This window comes from Azolla caroliniana, unplaced genomic scaffold, assembly GCF_043228905.1.
Source record: "Azolla caroliniana isolate FFs.n. ecotype wild unplaced genomic scaffold, voAzoCaro1.0.p SCAF_11, whole genome shotgun sequence".
NCBI lineage: Eukaryota > Viridiplantae > Streptophyta > Polypodiopsida > Salviniales > Salviniaceae > Azolla > Azolla caroliniana.
This window is the reverse complement of record NW_028230446.1, coordinates 15700724-15727790: the sequence shown is the minus strand read 5'-3', so window position 1 is coordinate 15727790 and position 27067 is coordinate 15700724. Positions and strand designations below refer to the sequence as shown.

The following is a 27067-nucleotide window of genomic DNA, read 5'->3' as shown; positions in this document are numbered from 1 at the left end:
AAATCAAGAACAAATTGTGAATATGACACATACATACATGTACACCAAGCACACATGCACATACACACTTCAAAATAAGAAGATATTGGATGTGCAAAAGGTATTTGAATAAACAATAATGGTATGGTTAGCTATTGAGAAATTCTTCTAACCTATCACTGACACTCCAAGTCAATAATCATTGAGTATGTCACATTTCAAACATTCCAAAGCAACACAATGATATTTGTATAATGTAAATATACATATTGTAATAAAGAAATGCCATCGATTCGAATGTAGTACTCAACATGTATACAGTAACCTAATGTGTACGAGATGGTTGGATGATTTAACGAATCTTAAGCATCCTCGTCAAATGGAGAATTGTTAAATATTGAAGAATTTTTTTGTTGAATGCTATGATAGACTGATGTTTCTATCCTTTTTAACACTTACCACTAGGGGGTTACTATTAAGCCATTGTTGTCCAAGATGTCCTAAGTTGTTTTTTTCCATGAAAGATACACCTTGGTATTATAAGATCACAAGGAATAGGTACAGAAGTTCGAGAAACAGACATAACATCTAAATCCCATAGACACACATTGTGGCGAATTTGATGTATATATACAACCACCAAACAAATGTAAATGAGCCACTCTGTGTTTCCAATGTAGTATACCATATCTCCATGATTACTATAAATTGACCTAAGTTGAGGTCTTGCCCTATAAATTACCTTCTAGTTACAATAGGAAACTTTTGAAACGATTTACGGTGGTAAAACAACCAAATTTTAGTTAGTAATTTAGTTCTTGAGATCAAATTTTATGATGTAATTAGACAACCTAACTCAATGAGCAAACCTCGAGTTCCAAGGGGGAAATATTGATTTGTATAAACTACTTCCATTGTGCATGCCCTCAAAATGTCACTCGTGATATACATAATGGTTCACTTTTGCAAGGAGATAAAAAAGTAAAGAAAAGGTAGCGAATCTTCGAGAAAAAGAGAATCCATTACTCAAACAAGGGAGAGAGATAAAATGCGTCTAGAAAAGGAATTGCAACTCCAAGAGATACCTATGTGGATCATGGAGACTTTGTAGTGTGTTAAATATAGAAAAAATAAGCAAGTAAAACAAAAAAAAGATTTTAAAGAGTTGGTAAAGTAATACATACACATATTGTGGTTATTTAAAAGGATATATAAGCAACAGCATATGGAACCTTAGAGTGAGTAAGCAAAAAGAAAGATAGAAAAAAAGGCACCTTGTGAAGGGAAAGCAAACTCTTCAAAATCTTCTTTGCTTGATGCTTTTCACAAGGCAAAATAATAAAGAGGTCAATAGGGATATCATGATATGCATCAATCTCCTCCCTTATGAAGAAGAGGAAGAAGAGCTACTAACATAAACTTTCATCAACAAATCAAGACATTTTGGGGATAACCAAGGTGGTCTATAGCTCAAAATCTAAAGGTTTATATAACCTTATTCGTTGTACCAACAACATAAGGAATATTGAGGCATTGAAGCAATAGTTATCAAATATTGCTCATGGGTGCCCTCACCAAGACTTGGAAGAAGCATCTTCTGTTCATTGTATTCACAAGGAGATCATATCTCATGGCATGGTTATTGTTTTTGTGCACTCTCATGGATGGAGGTATTGTTAGCACTATGTGAACTACAATTAATGTACCTCTTTATGCATTAATTGTGTTCCTAATGTTACTCTGGTTTGGGCATAGTTAATGTGTAATGACCCCTAGTTAATGTGACTTATGGTTCATAAGTAATTATCATTAAGTGATCATTAATTTATCGATGTAATAAAGCGGTTCCACAAGGTTACGAAAGGTGACTGGCTAGGAATACTTCTTCTGAATTAGAATTTAATGTGAGCATTAAGCACACACACAAAAATTAGAAGTGTTTTATGGGAATATGTAATCCTAATTAGAAGTAATTAGTTTGGATTATGCATTATTCCTTAATTACCACTAATGTATATTTACATCTTATTTGAAATTATCTCTCTAATTATTTGTGATAATTTTGAACCAATATCTTGATTATGTATCAATACTTAGCTAGCATAAAGCATGTCAACTAACATCTAATCAAAATAAATTTGTCCTAATGAGGGTTTCCTACTTAGGATAACTAAGCATGTTAACTACCAACATGCCTATCTATTTAGAAGTTAGAACCACACATTTTAGGAAGTTGCCATTGTCTCAAGAAATTCAAGACACTTTCCGACTCTAATTCTCACATTGTGCCTTGGGACATTTTCATGAGTTTTTCATTCTTCTTGTTGGTGTTCGTTCTCAACAAGGGTATGTTCCAACAAAGAGGAAAATGCCACTTGGCTTATAGTCTAATTAAGTGGACCAAGGTGTACCACCTTTCGAAAGGGAATTCCAATCCCAAAGAGGCAAGTCGACAACTAGACCACATCACACCTAACTAGGAATAAATAATGCCATGTACAAAACCCAATCATGTCATAACTTTGCAAGGAAATATGTATGAGAAAAAAATGTCCAACACTTGTTGTGTATAAGTGATAATTGATGTTGTTGAAGGTAAATGTGAACATTTGACACAAATTCTTGAAATTCATAACTAATGTTTAGGCAATGCTCGAAATCTACTATGGAGATCAACAATGCGAACGAAGTGGGGAATTGATGAGCTAGTGGAGGTGGTTCATTTGAGGCGACAACTACAGACAACGACCTATTGTGTGGCAGCAACAGGGGCAGACCAAACACAACTACAAGTAGCATTAGATTGGGCATGTGGCCCTGGAAATGTGGATTGTTCCGTGTTGCAACAAGGTGGAACTTGCTTCAACCCAGACACATTGGTTGCCCATGCTTCTTATGCCTTTGATGCTTACTATGTCAAAATGAATGGTGCCACTGGTTCTTGCTTCTTCAATGGTGTTGCCACCACCACCACAATCAACCCAAGTATTGACATTTTCAAAATTCTCAAAGTTTTAGTACCCAATGTATTAACTTCGTCATATATGAGCTCTAAACATGTTCATATTTGTTTCATATATGTAGGTTCCGGATCTTGTGTCTATCCATTCTTATCTGGGTAATGTTCTCTTTCCATCTCTCAACATCAAGTTATACTAATAACTTCACTCATTACAAGAGGAAATGTTTTAGTTTGGTCCCATAGGTCATATTCAAACGGTAGTCTCTCTCTCTCTCTCTCTCTCTCTCTCTCTCTCTCTCTCTCTCTCTCTGGATCTTGTGTCTATCCATTCTTATCTGGGTAGTGTTCTCTTTCCATCTCTCAACATCAAGTTATACTAATAACTTCACTCATTACAAGAGAAAATGTTTTAGTTTGGTCCCATAGGTCATATTCAAAGGGTAGTCTCCCTCCCTCCCTCCCTCCCTCCCTCTCTCTCTCTCTCTCTCTCTCTCTCTCTCTCTCTCTCTCTCACACACACACACACACACACGCACGCAAACAAACAAACAAAATCCTTGTAGCTTCCACATAAGTTCATTGAGTGATTGAAGATTGACCTCACTTCATGTTGTCATTCTATGTTGACATATATTCTAGGCCTTTCTTTTCTTCGACCCCTTAATAGCACTCATAATTGCAACACATTTAGATAACCCCTTAATAACGTTCATACTTGGTGACACGTTTCGATAATGTGTTTCTTTCACATTTCCCATCATGAACGTGCTACAACAACAATCTACAATATATTATGATTATTTTAAAGTTAATAATGAAACATGATCTTCAAGGCGTATCCGATTGTACCTCTCTCTCACTTAGGCATGCATACAAATGTTTTAAGAAAGTGTCCAAAGTTGCAAGATGTTGGTAAGTTTAAATATTACACCACTATAATGCTCCACCTTCCATCAGATTGACTTTGCTTTCCCCACACTCTCTTCCTAAACCTATCTCAAATATATATTTCTTTCTTGGCTACAGTGTGCACTCTTAATTGAAGATCTCGTCAATAATATTCTTGAACATCAAGAGTCATTAATAAAGTCCACACATACTACACGAAAATGTTTCCCTTTGGTCTCATCACTCATATTTTCACCTTTGAGGAAGATTATTAAAACTATATAGCTATCTCCAAATCCCTTTTTCATGTTTCTCATATTTGTTGAGTTTTTTGTGCCTTACAGGTCATCCACCACACCCACCACGCCCACCACGCCCACCACGCCCACTACTCCCACTACTCCCACTACTCCTACAACTACTAGTCCCATTACCACGTCCCCAACTACTCCCACAACCACAACCCCAATTATCTCCAACTCTACAATCTTTTCCCCTCCCTCTTTTGATACCAACACAACATTTAGTCCCCCCACAACAGGAACTACCTCTAATGCCATAAATACTTCTTTGCCATGGATGCCTTACGGGTTATGTGGGTTGCTCGTTGGCATGATCCTCCTAAGTTAATTTAAACACCTTATTTATTATCTAGTCCAATATCTACGATATGAGTTCATGCCTCAACTAAGATTCCTGACATAGCATCATTGTGAGTTGGGTCCACTTACCCAAAGAAAGAAATGAGTTACCAATTGTTTCATGTTGTCATTCCTCTCAAGTAAAAGATAGATAGTCTTCTCAATACAATATTTAGATTAAATATTATGTACTTTGACCTCCCATTTGTGGGCAAAAATGTAACATGTATATTCTGTACATATAAAGAGATAAAAAACATATAGCAAGTTATTGATTGCATACGCTAAATGAGAATAATTCCATTCCAATTGCTTTTGATTCACTCATACATGATACTGTGATTCTTAGAAGATCAAAAAGTATGGAAGGCAAGCTAAGTTATACAAGAAATTGCATTGTTCCATTAGATACAATGATGTAGTACATTGTAAATCTTAAATGGCTACAAAACTTTAGTCTGCACCTAATACACGTGTGTGATTTATCGTTTCAAAGCTTTACATACATATGGATGTATTCATATTATTGAAGCAATAGAGTTTCATAACCTCCATTTAAGCTTTTCAAACATACATATAATTCATTGGTATATTGTGATCAAATATTGGCATTATTATGGACAAGTTTGTTGGTGTTTTTGACTTTCTATGATCAATATAAATAGTGATTTAATTTACAAGTTACTTAAGGATGTGTGGTAGACATTTTTGCAATAAATCACAATGTGCAAGCATGGCCTTTATATATCATATGGGACACATGACTCTTTCCAAAACTTAATTGTTATAACTTTCACCTTTTAAGATTCAAAAATTGGAATGTAAAAGACACGGTAGTGCCATTGGACAATGAAAACTTGTATTCCACCTCAACCGAAATCAAGGAGTGAAAATCAAAATCAAATGAGATTTTACTTTTTTGTTCCCCATGACATTTATGTTTTTGTTGAGCTATAGTACAAATGTGTTATCTTTTAACAATTGCCGCCCCAACCAAACTCATCACTTGAAAATGTCTGTTGTGTGGACCAACACACCAATGTGCATTATGACTAGAAGTTGCCCATCCTCCAACTCATAGATCAAGTAAAATAATGTTAAAAGTTGTATCTCTTAGTTAATGGAGTAGCTCCCATGTTTAATCTTTGTTGTGGGATTGGCCCCATCTCATAGATCACAAATCAGTATCCATTGGACATTAAAAATAAACAAATCTACCTCTCCCATTTATTAGACACCTCTAAAGTAATATCACAAAGTCAAACTATAGTCAAGTGCAACAAGGTCATATTTCCTTGTTGATTCTTCCAAGCTCGTTCCCTTGGCCATGGTATCCTTAAATAGTAGATAGGGAAAGTGAGAATCTTGTTATAACTCTTGAGTCAAAATCCCATGAAACTCTACCAATGTTCTCTATTGAACAATAAATGACAAATTGTTATAAAAAAAGGTAAGACAATTTTCTACCATGTCGTTATTCAACTTCACATAACCTTTTGGCTTTTATATGCATCTTCAATACTATTTTGGCCCACCATAGATAACATTACAATAGTCATTTCTTACTTGTACAACTAGAGTACCAAGTTCGGTAATTATAGTTTTCCTTGTAGCATAAACAAGTAAATTCACTACCAAAGAACATTGAGAATCTACAATACTCTCAAACTCCATTGTACAATACCACCAAACTCCACATCCACCATTGCATCATTGTTATCATGTTGTAGGCCATGTAATGCCTTGTGTGCAACTTTGTGAAGTGGTAAAAATGTTGGATGAGACAAGTTAACAATGGAGATAAGGTGGCGAGGCAATTGCTTCAAACGGGGTAGTAGGTAGATTACCGTTTTGTATATTTGAAAGGCAAGGTGCTAAAAGACAATGCTCATACAAACACCAAATTTTGGACAGAGATTTAATCTAAGAGGTAGTTTGGATAATATAAAGGTGACACACAATAGGCAGAATTGCAATGATCGAATTTTTTTGCCATTTTCCACATAGGTATATCTTATCAACGGTTTTTTGATAAGCTAGATTGGTTCTACTCTATGCCAAAATTATTTATTAAAGCCAATAGCTAGAGCTTAAAAGGGGGGAGGTGGGTATCATGTATGTACATTGTAAAGCAAATTCTTGTACATCCTCAAGGTGATTTTTAAATACTAATGTAATATCTTTTTATGCAAAAAAAGGAAATATCATAAAATAATGTTTTCGAGGTCTTGGGATGTGTATATGAAAACTCTTTTAATAATATTTAGAGTTTTCAAAATTATGGTATGAAGGATCTACCAATAAGATGTTGTTGATTTACCATCGGTATAGTGTTCACAAATTCTAATTTAGCATCGGGGAACTCAAAACGACAACAATTGTAGGAAGTGGGCATCAAATGCATAAGTGGAAGCCTCATTGTCATTGGGCTATTCCATTATAAGCATACCACTTTCAAGTTAAAGGTAAGTCATCTAGAATATATTTTTATATTGAATCAAAGGTGATGAAAGATGCCTCGACATCCTTGTCAAGACTCCATTATGAGTACACTTGATTATTTTCTCAAACCTAACAAGGACCATAAATTAACTAAATTAGACGATTTACTTCCTCTCGAGTTTTGATACAATAAACATACAATAGACTTAAAAACTGAGACTATAGAACTATAAAATCATCACCTCATCTCAACGACAACAACTTACATCCCTTTTTTTATGCATGTAATTATCTAATTTAACTCTTGCTAGTCCTCCCAAATGGAGCATAGAGTGCAAAGGTCACCACTAATATGTGTGCTCAATAAATGTGGAGTTATCAATGCATTTAGCATATGAACATATATTTTTACTTAGGTTTTCTGCCATTATGTTTGTCACGTAGCTCAATATTCAAGAAGAGCCAAAATTTTTATGTGATTTTTAAATTGAAGGGAAGTTGAAGGGTTGTTCAGTTACCATGTCAAAGGTTGCTTCCATTAGCTATAATTTCAAGCAAACCAAATATCTAAAATTTTCTCATGCTCAACTTTCATACCTTATATTACAAGGATGCCACTGTAGAATATAGGGGTTGATTGCATGACCTTTTACTGTCCCTTCTATCTCTATCTATCTCTCATTCTAACTAGAGTCTTTTTATTAGGAGAGAGTAAAATAAAGCATGAGAATTTATTTATTTTTCCAAAAAAAACAAGCAACTAATGTGAAGTAGTGTTTTTTTTGGAAAAATAAATAAATTCTCATGCTTTATTTTACTCTCTCCTAATAAAAAGACTCTAGTTAGAATGAGAGAGATATAGAGATAGAAGGGAGAGTAGAAGGTCATGCAATCAACCCCTATATTCCACAGTGGCATCCTTGTAATAGAAGGTATGAAAGTCAAGCTTCCAACATAAGGCCTAGAATAAGTAATTTCTTTTAGTCCAGGGCACCCAAGGGCTGCGCAAACCAGACGGCTCAATAACGGAGTTGTGCAAGATAGCCCCATTTCTCAATTAGAACTCTCGGAGGTACTCAAGGAATTGCGGAGAGGAGCATGCTCCGGCCCTGATGGTCTCTCACGAGATTTTTTTGAGATTCATTGGGAAAATGTTATCCCGTCATTGGAAGTCGGGGTTCAGGAGATTTGAACCTCATGAACGATGCCGACTAGCCTGGCTAAGGGGATGATCTATCTCATCACTAAAGCGGTAGGGCGAAGCCTAGAGCTACAACAATGGCGTCCAATCACGATCCTTAACACGATATACAAGATACTCGCAAAAGTCCTAGCTTGACGGATTGGTCTTACCGGACATCATACATGAGAATCAAACAGGGTTTATCTGTCACAGACATGACGACAATTATGTCAAGATTTGCACTCTTGACCTCTTGTATTATAGTCAAGTGTTATATTGTAACCAACACATCCAAGTACATAATCATGTTATGTATATCTTCATAGATTATCTATTAACGTTCTAGGAGTTTTTAGAAAGTTCTAGAGGGCTCTATAATATTCTCAAGAATATTCTAATGCATGTACTTCAACTCACAGTATAAATACTTGTAACTTTCTTGGTCCCTTTCAAGGGATTCAACACCAGTCAATTGACACATCAATACAGTATTCTCGTTTCGCCTCATCTTGTCTCCTTGATCTTCATCTTTGTCTTCACGCTCTCCTTAACTTCCTAAGTTTGTAGTCTCATCTTGCACAACTTCTAGAGTTCCTAGCCTTGTCACTTCCTATTCCATATTCTTAGCCTTATCAATCATAGCCTTGTCATCTATACTCCATCATAGTCCACGGTTGGTGTGTCCGTGACATTTTGAATCCCTTCAATTGGAAGCATTACCCGTCTTCATCATCGCCCTTGCTTCTAGAGTTACTATCGTCACTGTCATTGGTTCTAGAGTTACCATCATCAACATCCCTTCATTTTCTATCTTCCTCACCATCTCTATCTCCTAGTTTTTTCTCATCCTTCACGTCTCTATCTCCTAGTTTCTTCTCATCGTCATCTCTATCTCTGCACTTCTTATCATCTTCCACATCCCTATCATTGCATTTTTTGTCAATCATAGCCTTGTCATCTATGCTCTGTCATAGTCCGCGGTTGGTGTGTCCGTGACATTATCAAGGGTAGGTGTATCTTTGATAACGTGTTGCTTCTCTAGGAAGTTATGGCTTTGGCAGATCGCTCTGTGTCGAGCTCGACTATTCTGATGTTAGACTTTAAGAAGGCCTACGATAGGGTTTTATGGCCCTTTTTGGAAAGTGTGATGAGAGTTATGGGCCTACCTCAACAATGGAGGAATTGCACTTCTGCACTCTATCGAATTGCTACCAGCAACATTTTGGTAGTTGGTGCTAGGGGCCCCGCTTTCCAACTACATCGCTCAGTGAGGCAAGGTTGTCCCCTAGCCCCATATCTCTATCTATTTGTAACCGAGGCTTTCTCTGCCTACTTACAAGCACCAAGCAGCGGACCAAGGGGATTAGCCATCCCCAATGTGATTGAAGATCTTATGTTATCTGAATATGCCGACGATACGGTCCTTTTCTTGCAGGGCAATGATGAGAATTTGCAGCGGGATGAACATCTTGTTGAGGAATTTTGTCAGGCTGTTGGTGCCAAGGTCAATTGGGATAAAACCCAAGGCCTCTGGTTCAACGAACAAGAGAAACCAAGGTGGCAACCCCATGCTGATTTTACATGGGTGCATGATGGGACGCCATTCAAGTACCTAGGATTTACGATGGGGAGGGCAATCCCCAAGGGAGCGCAATTGTCCCATGTGCAAGCCAAAATAAGCAAGAAGCTGAACCAATGGAACAGATCTAAATTATCCTTTGCTGGTAGGGTTCTTATTGCGAACCAAGTGATGCTCGCCACCATGTGGCACTCAGTCTCCTATTGGATTATGGACCATGCAGGTTTGCACGCGATTAAGGTTGCCATCAGGGGGTTTATATGGTCAAGTAAGGACAATCCGATGGTTGCCGCCAGAGTGTCATGACATTGGTTAACACAACCATGGGCCAAAGGGGGGCTTGGCCTCATAGAACCCTTAATGCAGAGCTGAGCATTGCTAGCCAAAATGGTGCTGGACGGTACTACTTCGCAACAAGTTGCAAGAAGGGACTCCCAAGTATGGTAGGCCTTGGCCCGACTCCTTGAATTGGTGTTGCACGAGTGGAGTCCCACCCAAGATGGCTTGTCAACCGGAGGACAAGGTCACGAACTCCATCTTGCGGGCATGGTGTCACGTACAACATCATTTAGTCAAGCAGACCCCAGAGACACTAATCGAGTGGTCTAGACAACCATTATTTTGGAACCTCAGGTGCGAACAAGTGATGGCATGATGTTAGGGCAACTTAAGGGCCTAGCATGGGGAAAGCTAGCGCAAATAGGGTTCCACTCCATAGATGATTGGAGACGCACGATGGCTTCAGGAGGAGCCCAGGAGGCCCCGTTCCCTCCCCTCAAGGGAGCCATGAAAATGCAGAGTTTGATAGTTGAGGCAGTTGATAGGATTCTGATGGGGGAGATGAGAGAAGATACATGGTTCGGTCTCTTTGATGAGGTTGGAATGGCTAAGTTGCTGAAGGGCGTGAGCGGATCGGGAAGAGATACAATTTTTGGGGAGAGTCAGAGTAGGGGCTCTTGGCACCCAATCCGAGTGGTGGCGCAAGTTGATAACATCTAGAAGACAGACCCAGATGTTGCTAAGGTGGAACCCCATTGCAAGTTATGGGTATACAGTTGTCGTCCCCTCGTTGAAATAGAATGGGACCTAGGGGATTTCAGGTGGAAACATGATGGCAAATTCCGTCATTTCTTCGAGTACAACACTAAATTGGGCCGGACTTTACAATTACAGCTAGACGGCCCCTTACGCAATGGCTGGCGAACATTGGCCATCCCTGATGAGGTGCTCATTACCTTTTGGAAGGGACTTTGGAGTCTCCACATGCCTAAAAAGATCAAGCTCTTTTGGTGGCAAATCAGTCATAAAGTGGTTCCCATTGGCGAATGGCTAGGTAAATGTGGTGGACCGTTAGGTTGCCCACTTTGCCCTTCACCTATTGAGACTCTGAGACATTGTTTGTGGGATTGCCCTCAAGCTCAAAAGGTATGGGATAGAGTGACTCGCATCCTTGCGGCATGTGAAGCGGAAGGAACAACATCGTGGAGTGTTGCGGCATGGATTGCTCACTCCGTTGATAGGTGGACGACGCCTTCAATGTGGATAGTTGGTGCTATGTATGCACGAGAGGCAAAATCGCCAAGATTCGTTTTGAGAGAGGCTTGCAGTCCGCATCCCCTAGGTTCCCGGAAATTGGGATGTTGATCGCAGGTTTCACCCTGTGGTATGTATGGAAAGCGCGTTGCCTAAAGGTCTTTCAAGATCTGGTACGGCCCCCAGAGGAAGTGATCATGGACATATGGTTTGCGCTTATCAGCTGCCTACGAGGGCAATTGGACGAGGTTTGCAGCCATTCCAATGATGTGGTCATTGCCCGTTTGCGCTTTTGGCAGAAATGGCGGAACATGCCTATGGTGACACAAGGAGGAAGTGGCCTGAGGTGGAACTACCAACCCCCATGCTAGCTATTTCCGACTCACCTGCTTCCCTCCCTTCGTTGTAGGGCCCAAGAGTTGGCTTGTACTAGCCAACACTGAAGGGCACCGTTTTTAGTTATAGGTATCTACTTACATTAAGTAGACAGTCCGAAAGGTTATGTAAGCAGTCTCATTTTCTTGAACTTGGTTGGAGGGAGATTCCCCAATTTGTGTATAAGCCTCCTTGTACAATCCCTTTGTAATAATCCGTCCTAACTAATGGGAAAGTAGCTTCATTTTGGGAAAAGAAAGAGAGCTTAGAATTAGTATTCTAAGAACCAAGGACAAGCTAATTGCAATGAGAAAAAGTAAAACAAATGAACAAATTGGTGCTAAATAAGAGTGAAGTGAGAGAGAAACACAATGAATGGAATTGCATCTCTAATTGACTCTAAGGGATGCTTGCAACCTTCACCACTATGGAGATATGTTTGGTTTCACTCGCAACACAACCATGCAATTCATGAACTTTGGTGACCTTTGATATTCAATTTCATCAAATGGAGCCCACAACGTACTTTGTTTTGTATAACCATAGTCTCATCAACTTTAACATCTTATTGTTTTCTTAAAATTCTAATTCATGTGATGATTTATATTTTGTTAATGTTCGGGATGTTAGACCACAATCAATATACGTTTACCATACAAATGGATTCACAATTATTGAAACTATCCCATAACAAACTACGATGTCTCAAAAATATTCTATTATATGTACTTTACAATATTCACCAATTTGATGGTGTGGCCATTGAGGATTTATGGGGGAGAGAGACTTGAGACACATGATATGTTGGATAATGGCTCATAGTCAAATTCTGACCGAGCCATTTCTTTGATCTTTAAATAGTTTGGAATAAGTATGCGCATTTTATGTAGGTAGTTCTTAGGAATGTATATACCCATGATGGAGATATTTTAATGAATATATTGGTGGGAATAGACATCATGGCCATGACTTGTGATTGGTTGAGGAATGCGAAACTTTGATACATGTGAAGCCCGACTTTTTAGTGTGGACATGAACATCATTGGCACAATCAAGGGGCGACTTTACGAGGAACTCATGCCATGCACATCTTTGTCTCTTGTTGAAAACATTTATCATTTCATTGTTAGGTGGCAAATTGAACATAAACAACACAAAAAGTTAGACCAAGTGTGTAATAATCTCTAAAGAACGTTATATGTGGAGGAACAAAGAAAGGATCCATGATACATGAAAAAATTAATAGCTATTGGAGCATTTAAAATTATTATGAAGACGGAAAACGAGGTTCAAATGCAATATCATTTGGTGTGCAAACAGACACCAACTTGTTCTTGTATTTACAACGATGAATATATTGAAGTTTGATGACTGATTTTACACTGGTAGTACCTCAAGGGGAGGCAAAAGTCATTGTTATATTACAAGCTTAGTAGATTGACGGTTGTTATGCGATGATTGCATTGGGTGTCCAATTGTATACCATGGGACAAATAGCTCATATTTGTTTTGCTTTGGCACACTAGTTCGTGTGTGCCCAAAGAAGGGATTGCAAGGGATGAAAGCTAACCCCACCAAAAAAACAAACAATCACCATGTGAATGCTTTTCTGTTTGTTCTTTCTTTCCCTCCAAGATTTTGAAATGGCCCATATTAGGAAAGAAATCCCGTTCTCTCCTCGCTTTCTTAACTTCATTTTGCGGAAGATTTCTCACTTGGAGCAGAGACGAGTCGCACAGAGAAGCTCATCTTTCTGTACTAAAACATCATTTCGATTTCCAATCACCATCATCTTCATTAACACAAGTAGGCTTCTGCTACCATCAAAGTATGAGGAAATCTATTTCTTTTTGCTTTGTTTTGTGTCTTCTTATAAGTTCAGTCATTTGCATTATTTCATTGATTGAAAAAGTGATAATCTCTTCGAGTTTTAACAGACGGGTTTACACACACAGATAGAGCAATTGTGATCTATGGGATAGGGCCTAGCCTATGGGAAGAGAGAGAGAGATAGATTTTAGCGTCCATAGAGATGTCAATATCAAAGGCAGAAGAATTGGAGATGCGGGGTATCGATCCCCGTACCTCTCGCATGCTAAGCGAGCGCTCTACCATCTGAGCTACATCCCCTTTCTCTTTCTCACCCCTTCGAGATGAGAGAAAGATAGTTGCTGCTGGCGGGTCGTATGATCCTCAGTGAGTACCTCCACCCGGGAGTGAAGCAGTCCGAGCAAATAACTATTCTTTGCAGTATAAGAAATCGTTTGTATCATAGGATAGAGAGAGAAAGAGGATTCTTTTTAAGGTTCATGTGAGACTGATTGTGATTGATATACGAGATTTACATGCGATTGATTCTCAATTTTATAACTTTGATGCTTTGGATATTAACCACCAACCGAATAACCAGAGAGTGATTATTTACATCCATGTTAAAGGCTAAATATGATTTATGAAACAGAGTTGAGGCTAAGGCTAGGATCAGAACTTGAGTTTCTATTGAATTTGTGATTTTGATGCTATTGTATTGGTATTAACCACTACCGCACGTCAAATAAAAAAGAAATGCTATATTAACATCTTTGAAAGTCTACAGCGATCTGAGATTAACTTGCATCTCAAGAATCTGATTTGAGACTGTCTATGACACCTGATAATAACAACGGCAGAAAAGAATCTGTCAAACAGAACAAATATGCAAAGACCAAGTGGAGTGAAACACCGGGAATAGTCTTGTATTGATTGAGTCATCTATATTCTCCTTAATAAGGCGCGGAGAGTGCACATATGGAAACATGGTTGGCCTTGCCCAATCATGTAGTTTGCGTATGCTAATGTACACAGATACGGCAACTTAATTTTGGAAAATGATTAGAGATATGGGTATTGGTCTTGAAATGTGCTCTCTATTCACAAAGTTCTTTACTACTTTTATCCTAGATATTGATAATCAAGAGGGCATGCTTCATTCAATATAATCAAAGATGTGGGGGAAGCAAAGCTACAAGCATCGTTATGACAGCTAAGCATTTGAATTATGTATTAAAAGAATGCATAGTGCTATGGTTAAAACTGTAAACCCTGCCATGATAACTTCTATTAAATCTCTGCAACCCAGCATCCTTCGAAATAGTCGTCTGTGACAGCATATGATTGCGTCAGTGGCTGTGTCAGGCTTGGTTAGATTTCAGACTATTCAAACAAATATAATCAAAACAAACAAAAGAATGAGAAAAATTTGGTTAGTATTTGTGAATTCTTCACAATTAAGTTTATGACTTCCCTTACGAGCTCTTGCAATTCTATTACATGAAATTTTCCTTCCATTGTTGTATATATAACATCTTTGTCCTTGGGGAAGGAATTTTGATAACTTTGCACTCTACATATATTTTGAATCTCATAAGAAAATTTTTTCCATGATATTTTTAAAGTAAAAATTTATCATGGGGGTTTAACTTCAATTTTGTTTTGGAACACGTCGAGTTTTGTTGAGCTTCACCTTTAGGCAACCCTAAGTCATTCTGAGCAGCATATTAGGAGAATCTTGGAAAGCTACAAAAGAGAAGTGATTGAAACTTTGCAAGATCTATCAGTATACCTATGTTTTTTAGCATTCTAAAACCTTTCCATTGAGGATAAAATACAACTCCATATTTGTGTGTTTCTTTCTTCCTTTTCAAAATCGTTTGTCACTTAACCCATCGGTGAAGGATATCTATAAAACTAAGTATCCTGTTTATATATAGACATTAAACTCCCCAATTTTATACATACCACTTTATTACAATGCTCTTCTAGAGGCGAATGTGATCCAAATGATCATCAATCTAGAAGGATTAATCAACCTAAAAGAATAAAGATTGTTCGGAAACAAGATCAATCTTCATCCAAACTATGATCAAAATCTGGAAGGACCAACTTTTATTTTTATCTATGTTGATGGTTAAGAAACTTGATAGATGAGGTGAAAATGATCCAGAAAAGCAGTACAAATCCCACTAACACCATTACACAGAGCCCCAGTTGATCATGTCTGAAGCCAAAGTATTCATATATGAAGTCTTGAACTCTCATTATTTTTCCTGTTGAGGTTGTCATTTCTGTTGTTACATCTCCTAATTGAGATGCAATAAGACCATGTAGAGTCCATGCAACTGGACTAATGTAGTAAAACCAAGACCACCACCCAGGTATCCTCTGTATGATACATAAAAGAAGAAGAAGAAGAAGACGTTAATTATGGCTCACCTGAGAAATTCTTAATAAGCTAGTATTATTCATTAATTGAAATCTTTTGATTTTGCATTCATTACAAATGTATAAAATGACTTTGAAATTCTTGGTTCTGCATTCGTAAGTTTGATATTTGTATTTCATCAATTGAATAACTTTGAAACTCTTTGTTTGCAATCATAAGCTTGAAATTTGGATGTCATCAAACGAAATCCTTCTTTATTTATTGTGATATTTACCAAATGGAACCACTTTGAAAAATCTTTATTTTATTTTCAATACCACACTAATCACTTACAGGCAGTGGAATAAGGAAGCCTGAAAACAGATTCCAAATTGAATAGAATGCTGATGAGACAACAGCTGCCATTTGCTGGGAGGGAGATAACCCGACAGCCATCATACCATATAATGTGAAGTAAGTGAATGTTAAAAACATAAATAACATATAATAGAAGAATTTTCCTGCAAAATCAATGGGAAACAATATTGAGAACACAGTAAGGAAAATTGAATTGATTCTCTACGTTTTCCATGTAAGAATTTTGATGTTGAGAAAATGATAGAAGGATTCATCCTTACCTGCAGTCCACTCAAAGTTTATTGTAGAGTAAGTGATGATACCATAAATCATAGTCTGCAGGACGATATATGGTATCTCTACCAAGCCCTAGGATAAAAACAATCATTATGATTACTCTGGGTAAATTATGCAAGGAATCATTATCATACACATCAGATGAGATACTCAAAGGAAGAAATTAGAATGTCACACCTGAGCCATGGCATAGGGGAGAGCAGCATACATTCCTGCAGCACGTTCTCTATAATAAACTGAACGTTCAACAGCAACCACAGGTTGTACAGATGATGCATTATTGACACCAAGAAATAATACAGCAGCATAGAGAGCACCCATCACATTGAATAAGTCTTGCTCTGTTTCTCTACATATAATCGTGTACACTATCCATGAGATTGAAAATCTAAAAATAGAAAAAGTCCTATTTAGTTTAACAAAAATCGTACTAAATGTATCTAGTACCTTTTTGAGCCCAAGTTCCAGAATATTGTTCCAAAAAGCAATGCACAAACTGTAGTAAAGAAGAAACGAACAACATTGTAATGTGGGCTTCTCCAATATGTCAACTGCTGCTTCCAAAGACATGCACATAACTGAATCCAAACTGTTTGAGAGTATGTTGTAGAGAACTCAAGATCTTTCTGCCCTATCTCGGGTATGCTCAACTGCGCTATCAAAGCTTCACTATGTCTGCAAGTAGGCATAATTTTGGATCCTTTTCAATCATATTAAACAGTAGGGTCATGAGGTTTCATAGTAAGAAAAGCTTCTCATCCTACTTATATAAGTCAGAATTCGTGTAAATATCTGCAAAATCCTTGCCAATCTTCTCTTCAGCATAAGGTGTGCTTATTTCAAGCATCCAAGTTGCTGGATTTTGACCTTCTTTTATATGACACACACCTTCAATAGACTGCATCAACATACATTCAAAATTACAATTTGAATTAACATCTCTGGATGACAAACCCTGCATATTTAGTGCAATAGTCAAAGAAACAGAGTAAATGACATTATTACATAAATTAAGAGTCTCACCTGGAAGTACTCTATCATCAGACTCGAATTTTGTCCAAGAGGTCCACCATATATGATTTGGCCACCACGTTTCATTAGAATAAGCTGCATAAATTTTACAATTGCATCATTGACTTTGGAGCATGAATATTAAGATTCTAGAAAGGTTAATAAAGAAAATATCTATTACACCATAAATACTCTCTGAAATATGGCATGCTCGTCTTAGGTAATGCATAACACTTCAATGTCTGAAAATAGACCATACAGAGTAGAAAGAAAGATATATTACCATCTCTAAAAGACCATGATGGCATATGTTGTAAACTCGTCAATCCAAGTAGAAAATAAGAAAACAGCAATACAAAAATATCTTTCTATGATAGCTTACTTAAACTAAATGGTTGTGCTTATGTCACTATTGGGGTTGCTCCCGACTAACTACCTCATGTTTTGATCCTTATCATGCGGGCGATTTTTATAAGTAATGCCTTTTTGTATTTCTCCAACCTTCCACATTAAAGAGAAAATTGTGGAGAGATGAAGTATTGAGTGGTATTTTGGAATTATAACGGGAGTTTCAAAATAAATACGGGTATTTTTGTATGTTTTTCCTTAGGTATGTGTGTGTCCATGCAGGTTTAACTCTGTATCACACACAAAGAGATTTGGTGCATGAAAATATTTTCATCATAAATCATGGCTGTATATATGGGATCTATAGCTCTCTTTAAGGGTTATCTAGTTAATGTAGAAGTTTGACAGTGATGAATTCCTGTTTTGTCCTTGAGATTTATGAATTGGATTTTTGGAAGTCTTGTTGTAGTGGGGCCTTTTGCTTAAAATAATATTCACAAAACTTCCAAATACAGTTCCTGATCATCAGAGAACGTCTTGGTAAGTTTTTGCCACTATCACTTACAAACTGTTCGAAGAGCATTGAATGGATGGGCTCGAATAGTTGATGCAAGAAAAATCTTTAAAATGTGAGTGCTTCCATTAGTGTGAACATTGAGGTCCAAACACTGAGACATTATGGTCCTATAGTAGCAAGCGCACTATCATTGGACACTGAGGATCTACATTAGATAGGACCAAATGTGTTTGATCATCGAGATAAGAATTCATGGCCAGTGTTTGGACTTTGACTACTTATAAGCCTAGGAGATATTATGAGAGCCTGTTGTAATTGCATGTTCCTAACAGGAAACATAATATGATGAGTAGAGAGTTCCTTTTTGCATTCAGGACCCTGATTAACTTTCTCACATATTTTGGATATTATGAAAGACCAGTGTGCATGTGGCTTAATACTTGTTTTAGCTTTTCTAAATGTACTGGCTCACTTCTAGGGAACACAAACCAGAACGGATGTAGCTCTGGGTATGTTGGATAAAACATGGGTTTAAGTTTGTAGAATCTGGTGAACATTAATGTGGAAAAGAACATTGGGATTCTGGAGAGGTTGTGCTTTGGTTTGAAGGTGCACAAGTTGGAGTTGTTTCCTCAACAGCACAGGGTCAGAGTCTTGAGGGCATTTGTTCCAGTTTGTCGTGCATTCTACTCAAGTAAGTTGATCTTTGAGCTCGGCAGAAGGCATTTGCTGAACATCTCCATCTTTAAATGTGGTAGTTGAATTTCTGGCTTACATATTTTCTATTTTCTTGTTAAGGGTGTATGTGGTTTTGGTTTCCTTTGATACCATTTTCTGTTCCGGCTGATCTGTTTCTAATGGTGTGGGTGATTTTGGTTTCCTTAGGTATACCATTATGCCAAAGTATGTTCTACATGTGATTATTGTATCTTGTCTCTTTCAGTAAAAAGGTAATTGACTGCATCTTTTTTGGAAAAGAAAGGGTTTAGGGTTTAGGGTTTAGATTTATACCATTATACACATATTTTAAAAGTTTCATTCATTTGTAGCTAGACATTTTTCAAATGAACTCTTACAGTATAGATGAATAATGTTGCTGCACATACCTCATCGAAAGACTCAAATATATCAATGCTTGGCTGGTGAATAGTGCAGACAACAGTTCTCCCTGTATCAACTGTATTTCTGACAGTGCGCATCACTATTGCTGCTGCACGAGCATCCAAACCTGATGTTGGCTCATCCATAAAGATTATAGATGGATTTGCGACAAGCTCCACTGCAATTGTGAGGCGTTTCCTTTGTTCTGTAGAAAGTCCACTGGTACCTGGGAGCCCAACTACTGCATTTTGGAGAGTGTCCAACTCAATCAGCTTCATTACTTCCTCAACAAAAATCTGATGGCCAAAAGTTCAAGCTCAGAAATCTTCATTACCCATGACAGTCAAGAGATGTATAAAAGTAAGCAATTTTCATAGATAATTCATTTTCATTGTTTTCAGAAATATATATTTTTTTCTTCTTTGTGATTAAGAAAATCTCTTTATACTTGCATAGATCTGTGTATAATGGTATAAATAATAAATAACCGAAATTGTGAATGCATTATCTTCTTTTTCTTGCAACAAAGGACATATATCATTACACCACAATCATTTGTGCTTGTGCACACACACTCATATAGAATTTAATGCATTTGCTCAATCGTACTATCTTTATGGCACAAGACAAAATGAACAATTAATAAGTACACTGAAAGGAACCTGCAAATAGATCTATATGTTTTTGTTTCCCGATGCCCCTGCCATGGATAACGTTGATTTATTTACATATTTGGGTGTTTTGACTTTGAGATCTGCCAGTTTCAAGCAAGCTTGGCAATATTGTAAAGTTTTCAGACTTGTGAATTGAGGGTCCTTGAGTTCAAGTCAAGCCCTATATAGTTTTTGCATGGTGGTGTGAGTTTTTTGCAGATAATCTGACTTAACTTATCCACATTTTAATCACAATTCATGCTTTCTATGAAGTTGCCAATCATTACTAGGTCAATTACAAATGGTCAAGTCTTCCAAATGTGAGTACTGGTTTTGTACCTGGCGTGTATGCGCATTGGTCTCTTTGGCTAATCGCAGCCATGAGGAGTACTGTAGAGATTCATAGATTGTTAGTTGAGGAGAATGTATATCTGTCTGTTCGACATAGCCTGCCACACGAGCAAATGTTTCCTGCTTTTTGGGGTATCCAGAAACCCTTATGTCTCCTTCAATGTATCCACCAGTTTTTCTTCCAGCAAGCACGTCCATCAAAGTTGTCTTCCCAGCACCACTAACCCCAACCAGAGCAGTTAACACTCCAGGTCTGAATGCACCACTAACATTGTTCAGCAGTTGTAAACGATCACTTGTTGCACCTTCATTTCTCATCTCCTGTCATTGGCAATAGTCAATGATGAAGGTTCATGCGTGAAATGATTCGAAGTACAATCAAAGTCAACATTTTTTACTTACTGGAGGCATGTCCACATAGTAGGAAACATTGTGGAATGTTAGGGAAAGAGGTTGGAAAGGAAGTGTCATTCCTTTTCTCGTACCAAAATTAGAAATATTAGTTGTTTTCTGCTGAATTCTTCCTTGACTGCCACCATATTCTGCGATAGTTTCACCATTAAACACATGAATATTCCATTTGTTTTCCCAACCTTGCCAAATAACACATGCACCGTTGTCATCACCTTTCTCAGATGAAACTCGATCCTGATTCTCACCACCTTTCAGTACTTCTTCAGAGGTTAGCGCATGGTCCTTACCCAAGGCTGCAGGTTACCCAAAGTTAATATGATATAATGATTAGAGGATAACTAATAAACTAACATGTCACGACAGAATCTTACGATTCAGATAATGAAGTGCCACTGTCACTAAGATATTGAATAGAAATGTGTACCCAACCAGTACACCGACAGACACCCAGTACCAATATTCCTGTGTCATAAGTCCTCGTGATGTGAGAATATTTGTGGACAGAGTTCCATGTCCGTTGAAAGTTGACTGTTTGGAAAGAGTCAAAGAAAATCAACCCGTTATGAAAAAATGTACTACAAGTGTATTAATAAATAAAGATTAATCATCCTAGAGCTACAAGACGAAGGAGAGAATCACCTTCTGCCATCGTGGTGAAAGGAACTCATTCACGGCTATCGCATTTTGTGCATAGGACAAAGGAGAGACCCAATAGGCCCAAAGCCACCATGGATGTATGTTGTCTGCCATTGGGATGTAAAATATGAGGCTTAATTATTTCTAAATCTAGTAACAATTGTCTCAACATAGTAAATGGTGAATCACCCTTACCTTTTGAAATAACAAATCCACCAAGTAAAAAGATGACCATGAGGGCAAATGATCCAAATGTATGTGCAACCACCATAGTTCTTCCAAGAGCTCCAATGAGACGAAAAAGAGAAATTGCCATTTGATGCATTAAGAATAGCAAAAACATGTATCGGAAAAACCTACAATTAACCAGGAGCAATTTTTGGTTTAATCCAAACTAACCACATCACATCGATTCTATTTCTACTAGGAGATGATACTAAAGATTCTACCTTCCAGGTTCAGGTGCCAATCCGACAACATAATAAACCACACATGACCAAATTATTGATTCGACTAATGAATAAGGGATCCGCAATATCCAACTAGGGATTGAAAAGGCCCAAGAAGGATAGAAAAGGTTGTCTCTTTGTTTGTAAAGCACAGGAAGCCTTGCGACTGTAATTGTCATCTCTGACAAACCATTGAACATCATGTGCACTAGCGCAAAGAAAAGAGTGCTCAAGTAAAGAAATCCATTATTTTCATCTGTGGGACTTAGTCTTGTTCGAAGAAATAGCGTTCCAGTAATGAATGCTACAAATCCAACCTGTAAAGGAAATTTACAGGTTCCAGTAGAACTGCAATTAGATATATTTCTATGGTACGGACTCACATGTTTGGGACTTATTGTACCTGACAAGTCCTGAAAATGTACAAAAATCGGTTCCTTGAAATAAGCAATATCTCTCTCTCTGTGCAAGCTTTAAAGAGCTCCCATTTGTGTAAAGCATATCTTTTCTTCACTAGTGCAGCAGGATGGCTTGCAGACTTATCATATGGAACTCTGAGGTAATCCTTGACTGCTATCCCAACCTCAAACTCGGTAAAAGCTTTTGCCATGATAGAGACTGGCATAAACTGATAAGGTTTGTTCTTGTCTGCCCAATATTGTTCCTGATCCTTTCGTGAGGTAACCTGAACACATTGTTTTGTAGGTTTATGATACTGTATTATGTCAGGAAACACTTAAGTTTTCCCCCCATTAATTTAGTAATGACAAATTCATGTTTGGATTAACCAATACTTTTCAGTTTCATTTTTTGTATCATTGGAATGCAATGGCTATAACATGGATTAACCAACACTCTTCAGTTTCTTTTTGTATAATTGGAATGCAACGACTGTCCGGTTTCCCCCTATAGGTTGAACTCAGCCTTCAGAGGGCATTAATATAACTTTATTCATTCTAGAAGTAATTTTTTACCTCTTGCAGGAAGTCAGCTATGCCTTTCCGAGGGGGTATCCTGAATCCGAGGGACTCAAAAAACTCCAAAATTCTGTCACGTGGGCCGAGATATACAATGTACCCTTCAGAGATTAGTATGACATCATCAAAGAGTTCAAACGTCTCTGGTGCAGGTTGCAATAGAGCCATCAACACAGTGCCTTGTAGAAGGTGAACAAAGTTGGATACACACTTCACTATTTGATAGGTTGTTGAGCTGTCAAGGCCAGTGGAAATCTCATCCATGAAGAGCGTCTTTTTTGGTCCAACCACCATTTCTCCTAAATATTATATTGCATTCTCAGCTTTGATGAGAATCAGTAAATAGATGATTATACTTCATGTGAGAATCTAAATCAAAACAACTGTATTATAAATTTACCTGTGGTCACTCTTTTCTTTTGTCCTCCTGAAACTCCTCGCAACATATCATTGCCCACAACAGTGTCAGCACATATTTCAAGTCCAAGGACTTTCATGATGTAATCTGTTGAAAGGCTGTGTTTATTTCCTTCGACTGCCATTGCCTGGAGCATAAGGAAACGCACTTTTAAGTCTATACCAGCAGTTTAAGAGACACAATTGTTTACTTTACCTAATGCGATAGTAACACTTAATTACCTTCATGAATGCATCAATATCAGGATCTGGACGAATATTCTGCTGCCTCTCTCTCCTTCCAAGCTCTATCAACAAATCTGTATATATCACAATGAATATAACAAATCTGTATATATCCATAACTTGTTGGTTAATATCATTAAATAATAAGAGGTCTTACCATTTTTAAATCCAACCCCTTGACACCGGGCTGCAAAGTCTAGGGTTTCTCTGACTGTGAGTTCACCAATGTGGTTATCAGTCTGGCTGATGTATGAACTAGTTCTTTGAGGCACAAACTCGGAGAAGTTGTGACCATTGTATGTGATTGTTCCCTTTCTCTGTGATTTGAGCAGTATTGTTGTGTTTGTTATGATATTGTCCTTAACATTAGATTTGACATAATGATGCAATTGTTGCTAGCAATATTTTATGTTGACTAGATTAGCAACTAGAATACCATTTTAAGACAATTAAGAAGCAGTTCAACATGCATCTTTGAGATAAGAGATGTGTGTCAGAGAGATACAAAGCATTTTCTTGCTGTTTTAAATACAAAGTAATTATTAATACCAATGTTGTGTGTATGAATAGATTAGCGATAAAATGACAAATTTGAGGCAACTTAAAAGCAGTTTATTATATGGCTTTAGAGGTATATACATGAAGCGTTCAGATTTGGACTCTTACATCTCCAATTTCAAGCAAAGCAGATGATGCGGTGTGACCCAAATATATAGTGGGTGCGTTAATTGCATAACTCTAACTTACAACCTGAAACTACAAATTATTTATAATTACTTTTAACAACATATGATGCGCTACGCTACATACAAGGAAGATGTAAGCGAATAACAAATTAGGGAAATCTTAATAGGTCAATCACTGTGATGAATTAATACATACCCGAAGCTCAGGTTCCAACTTTGCAGCCAACGCATGGAGTAAAGTTGTCTTTCCAGAACCGGGAGGTCCTAGGAGCAAAGCCATCCTGATTACAAATACATTCAAGAGAGATTTAACATTCAGAATCGGAAAATGCTCTAATTTATATTCCTGAAAATCCATTTGTTGAGCAAACTGAAGTACATAATTACCTTCCAGGTTTGATCACTCCAGACACGTTTCGTAGTATAGGAAAGTCCACCTTCTTTGAAGGAAGAACATTAATTCCTGTCAAACAATTCTATATCATTTGTAGACAGTTACAAGAAGTCAGTCGATTGATGGAACTTTTATTTGTTAATTATACAGTGATTCAAAGGTAACGTGTGGTATACTACATAGTAGAACACTAGTTAGCGCAATCATTACCTCTAGAATGTTTCTAACAAAATTTGTAAGGGTTGGAAGGGCTCGGCTTCCTACATGAACATCCGCACTGACAATCAGGTTTTCGAATCGAACCTCAACAGTGGACAGCTCTAGACCCACCCTGTAGCAAGAAAATGCATAATTTTATGTACTCTCATGAGAATGACCAGAGTGAGCTAAAGATAGCAGAAGTGAGTACAATTATGTACCAAGAACGATTGACTATGTCTAAATGCAAATTAAATTGGTTGGATTATGTGTCAAAAATGATTGATCAGGCTAAACAATTGGATTGTAAACCAAGATTGATCAATTAGGAAATACCTGCATGTAACTAAATTTGGTAAAATTAAGCACCGAGAATGATTAGGCCATACAAGCAGCCCAAATTTCTAGGACTATATACTGAGAGAATGATGGATGGCAAACTTAGGATTATGTACGGATCAGAATGATTGATTTGGGAACCTAAAATGGTAAGCTTTAGTATTGTTCAGGAAACGTAAAACGATAGGATTATGTACTGAGAATTTTCTTGTTAGGCCTAAAGACAACCTAAAACACAGGATTACGCACCACAGCAACCCAAAATGGTAAAGATTTGAATCAAACCATAGGATGATGGGCTTAGCTGGGTGATTTACGCCTTAAAGATGAAGGAAAATTGGTAGGATTGTCTTGGATTATGAAGTAAAATTGAGTCGGCTAAACGTATAAAACTGGTTTGCCGAGTTTATGATGAACAAGTCATAAACAAGTAACGCTTTAAAGACAACTTAACTGGTAGGATTATGTGCTAAGAATGAACTGAATTGAAGGCACCTAAATGGTAATATTACGTACGGAAAATGAACATTTGAGGGCACCTAAAATGGCAGGATTATGTACACAGAATGATCAATTAAAGCTAGAAATATCGTAAAATTAATGATAGAATAGACTTCTATGATGGTATAAGGATTATGTGGTACCGAGAATGATCAATATATAATCGCATAGGGAAGGTCTAAACAATACACAAATATTTGTATATGTATCTATAATCATCTGCACAAGATTATATAGTAGTTATTTATGTTAACTTCTTTTATCGATCCATCTGTCAATGTATGTATATATACCTAAAGATAAGAACAACAGACACATATATATAATAATATCATGAACAGGCTTATAGTTTAATATGTTTTACCGGTCGAGCCTTTCTTTGAGGCGTATGAGGAGACGTTCATTATCTTGGTCAGTAGTAGCAAATGCCTTGTGGAGAACAAGTTGACGTTGCCCTCTGGCGAGGCGCCGAACATCCACAGGACGAGAACCAGAACCGCCTAATATGCTCTTTTTCTCCTTCTTCATGGCTTCTAACTCTGCTTCTTCTGCCTCGAGCATAGCAGTGTGAACACGCCTATACGTAGGAAGTTTCTCAAGGGCTGCCCACTTAAGTGCTTCCAGATCGTCTTCTTCATCCGCGTTGTCCATGCTCAACCTCTTGGAGAAGGCCAGCTTCCCGTCTCCAGTGTCTTGCCATAGCCTCGATCCTCCATGCTTCCTCTCAAACCAAATGTCTCCTTCTGGTACCGCAGAGCTCGCCATACTTATGTGTGTGCGTATATATTCGAGATGCTTCTTCTTCTTCTTTTGAAGTATTTTGGATCAATCAATCAAACAATACTTTTTAGTGTGTAATATTCACTGCGCAGTTCTTTGGCTGGATAGAGATAACGAAGACAAGTGATTTGAGTTAGAATGACTGGTGGTATGATTCATTCATTGCCATTAGTTCAATCGAGGAACAGAAATTAGGATGATTAATAGACTATATCAAGGAATAATGGGAATTTAGAATAAAATATTGCAGAGACATATTATTGCTCATACTATATCAAATTTGTATGAGAAATAGTGTCATGCAAGGACGTTAAATTAAAAGGAAAAAAATTGCCAAGGATATAATTCCAAAGTATGAGGAATTTGAGACGCTAATTAAATCCAAGAAAGGAGAGATTGGGAAGGATAATTGCATCCGGAAAGCAAGAAATAGTTTGGAAGGATAAATTCATTGGAAAGGAATTATAGACATTTAGTTCAAAGACAGAAGGCCAAATTTTGATTACAAATATGAAGAGGGATGGGTTTTAATTTCTGGTAGTAGTAAACAGTAACTCAATAATTTAGAGAAACACACAGACATTTGAACATATAGCCATCTAAGCCGCCCTGTTCATCATCTTACGTGTAAATGTTCCATTGGTAGGGGCGGGG

The 27067-nt window shown here is 37.4% G+C and overlaps 2 protein-coding genes, 2 long non-coding RNA genes and 1 other non-coding gene across 6 annotated transcripts; 2 read left to right on the top strand and 3 right to left on the bottom strand.

Annotated features, from left to right (window-relative positions):
• The first annotated feature begins 1225 nt into the window (after window positions 1-1225).
• On the top strand, window positions 1226-4782 carry LOC147857994 (uncharacterized). The gene is made up of 4 exons (XM_087327806.1): window positions 1226-1649; window positions 2626-2964; window positions 3064-3097; window positions 4174-4782. The coding sequence occupies exons 1-4, from the start codon at window positions 1541-1543 to the stop codon at window positions 4457-4459; spliced, it is 768 nt and encodes a 255-aa protein (XP_087183932.1). The 5' UTR covers window positions 1226-1540; the 3' UTR covers window positions 4460-4782.
• Window positions 2992-4341, bottom strand: LOC147857995 (uncharacterized). Its single transcript, XR_015530528.1, has 2 exons — window positions 4219-4341; window positions 2992-3115 (listed from the first exon to the last, which is right to left on the bottom strand). It is a non-coding gene; the product is annotated as an uncharacterized LOC147857995 (long non-coding RNA).
• An 8857-nt stretch (window positions 4783-13639) lies between the features above and the next one.
• Window positions 13640-13712, bottom strand: TRNAA-AGC (transfer RNA alanine (anticodon AGC)). Its single transcript has one exon. It is a non-coding gene; the product is annotated as a tRNA-Ala (tRNA).
• Window positions 13713-15301: 1589 nt separating this feature from the next.
• On the bottom strand, window positions 15302-26457 carry ABCG31 (pleiotropic drug resistance 3). Its single transcript, XM_087326778.1, has 24 exons — window positions 25998-26457; window positions 24806-24926; window positions 24589-24677; window positions 24398-24482; window positions 23673-23832; window positions 23513-23589; window positions 23274-23418; window positions 22871-23172; window positions 22300-22581; window positions 21897-22213; window positions 21643-21803; window positions 21451-21554; window positions 21183-21339; window positions 21024-21104; window positions 20800-20939; window positions 20386-20718; window positions 19399-19689; window positions 17440-17523; window positions 17181-17314; window positions 16864-17091; window positions 16594-16765; window positions 16401-16488; window positions 16117-16283; window positions 15302-15782 (listed from the first exon to the last, which is right to left on the bottom strand). The coding sequence occupies exons 1-24, from the start codon at window positions 26396-26398 to the stop codon at window positions 15513-15515; spliced, it is 4389 nt and encodes a 1462-aa protein (XP_087182904.1). The 5' UTR covers window positions 26399-26457; the 3' UTR covers window positions 15302-15512.
• Window positions 17676-23485, top strand: LOC147857992 (uncharacterized). 2 transcript variants are annotated; one of them, XR_015530438.1, is made up of 4 exons: window positions 17676-18986; window positions 19091-19152; window positions 19326-19753; window positions 22880-23485. It is a non-coding gene; the product is annotated as an uncharacterized LOC147857992 (long non-coding RNA). The 2 variants fall into 2 exon arrangements; XR_015530437.1 differs by having other exon boundaries at window positions 17677-19152.
• Window positions 26458-27067: the final 610 nt, after the last annotated feature.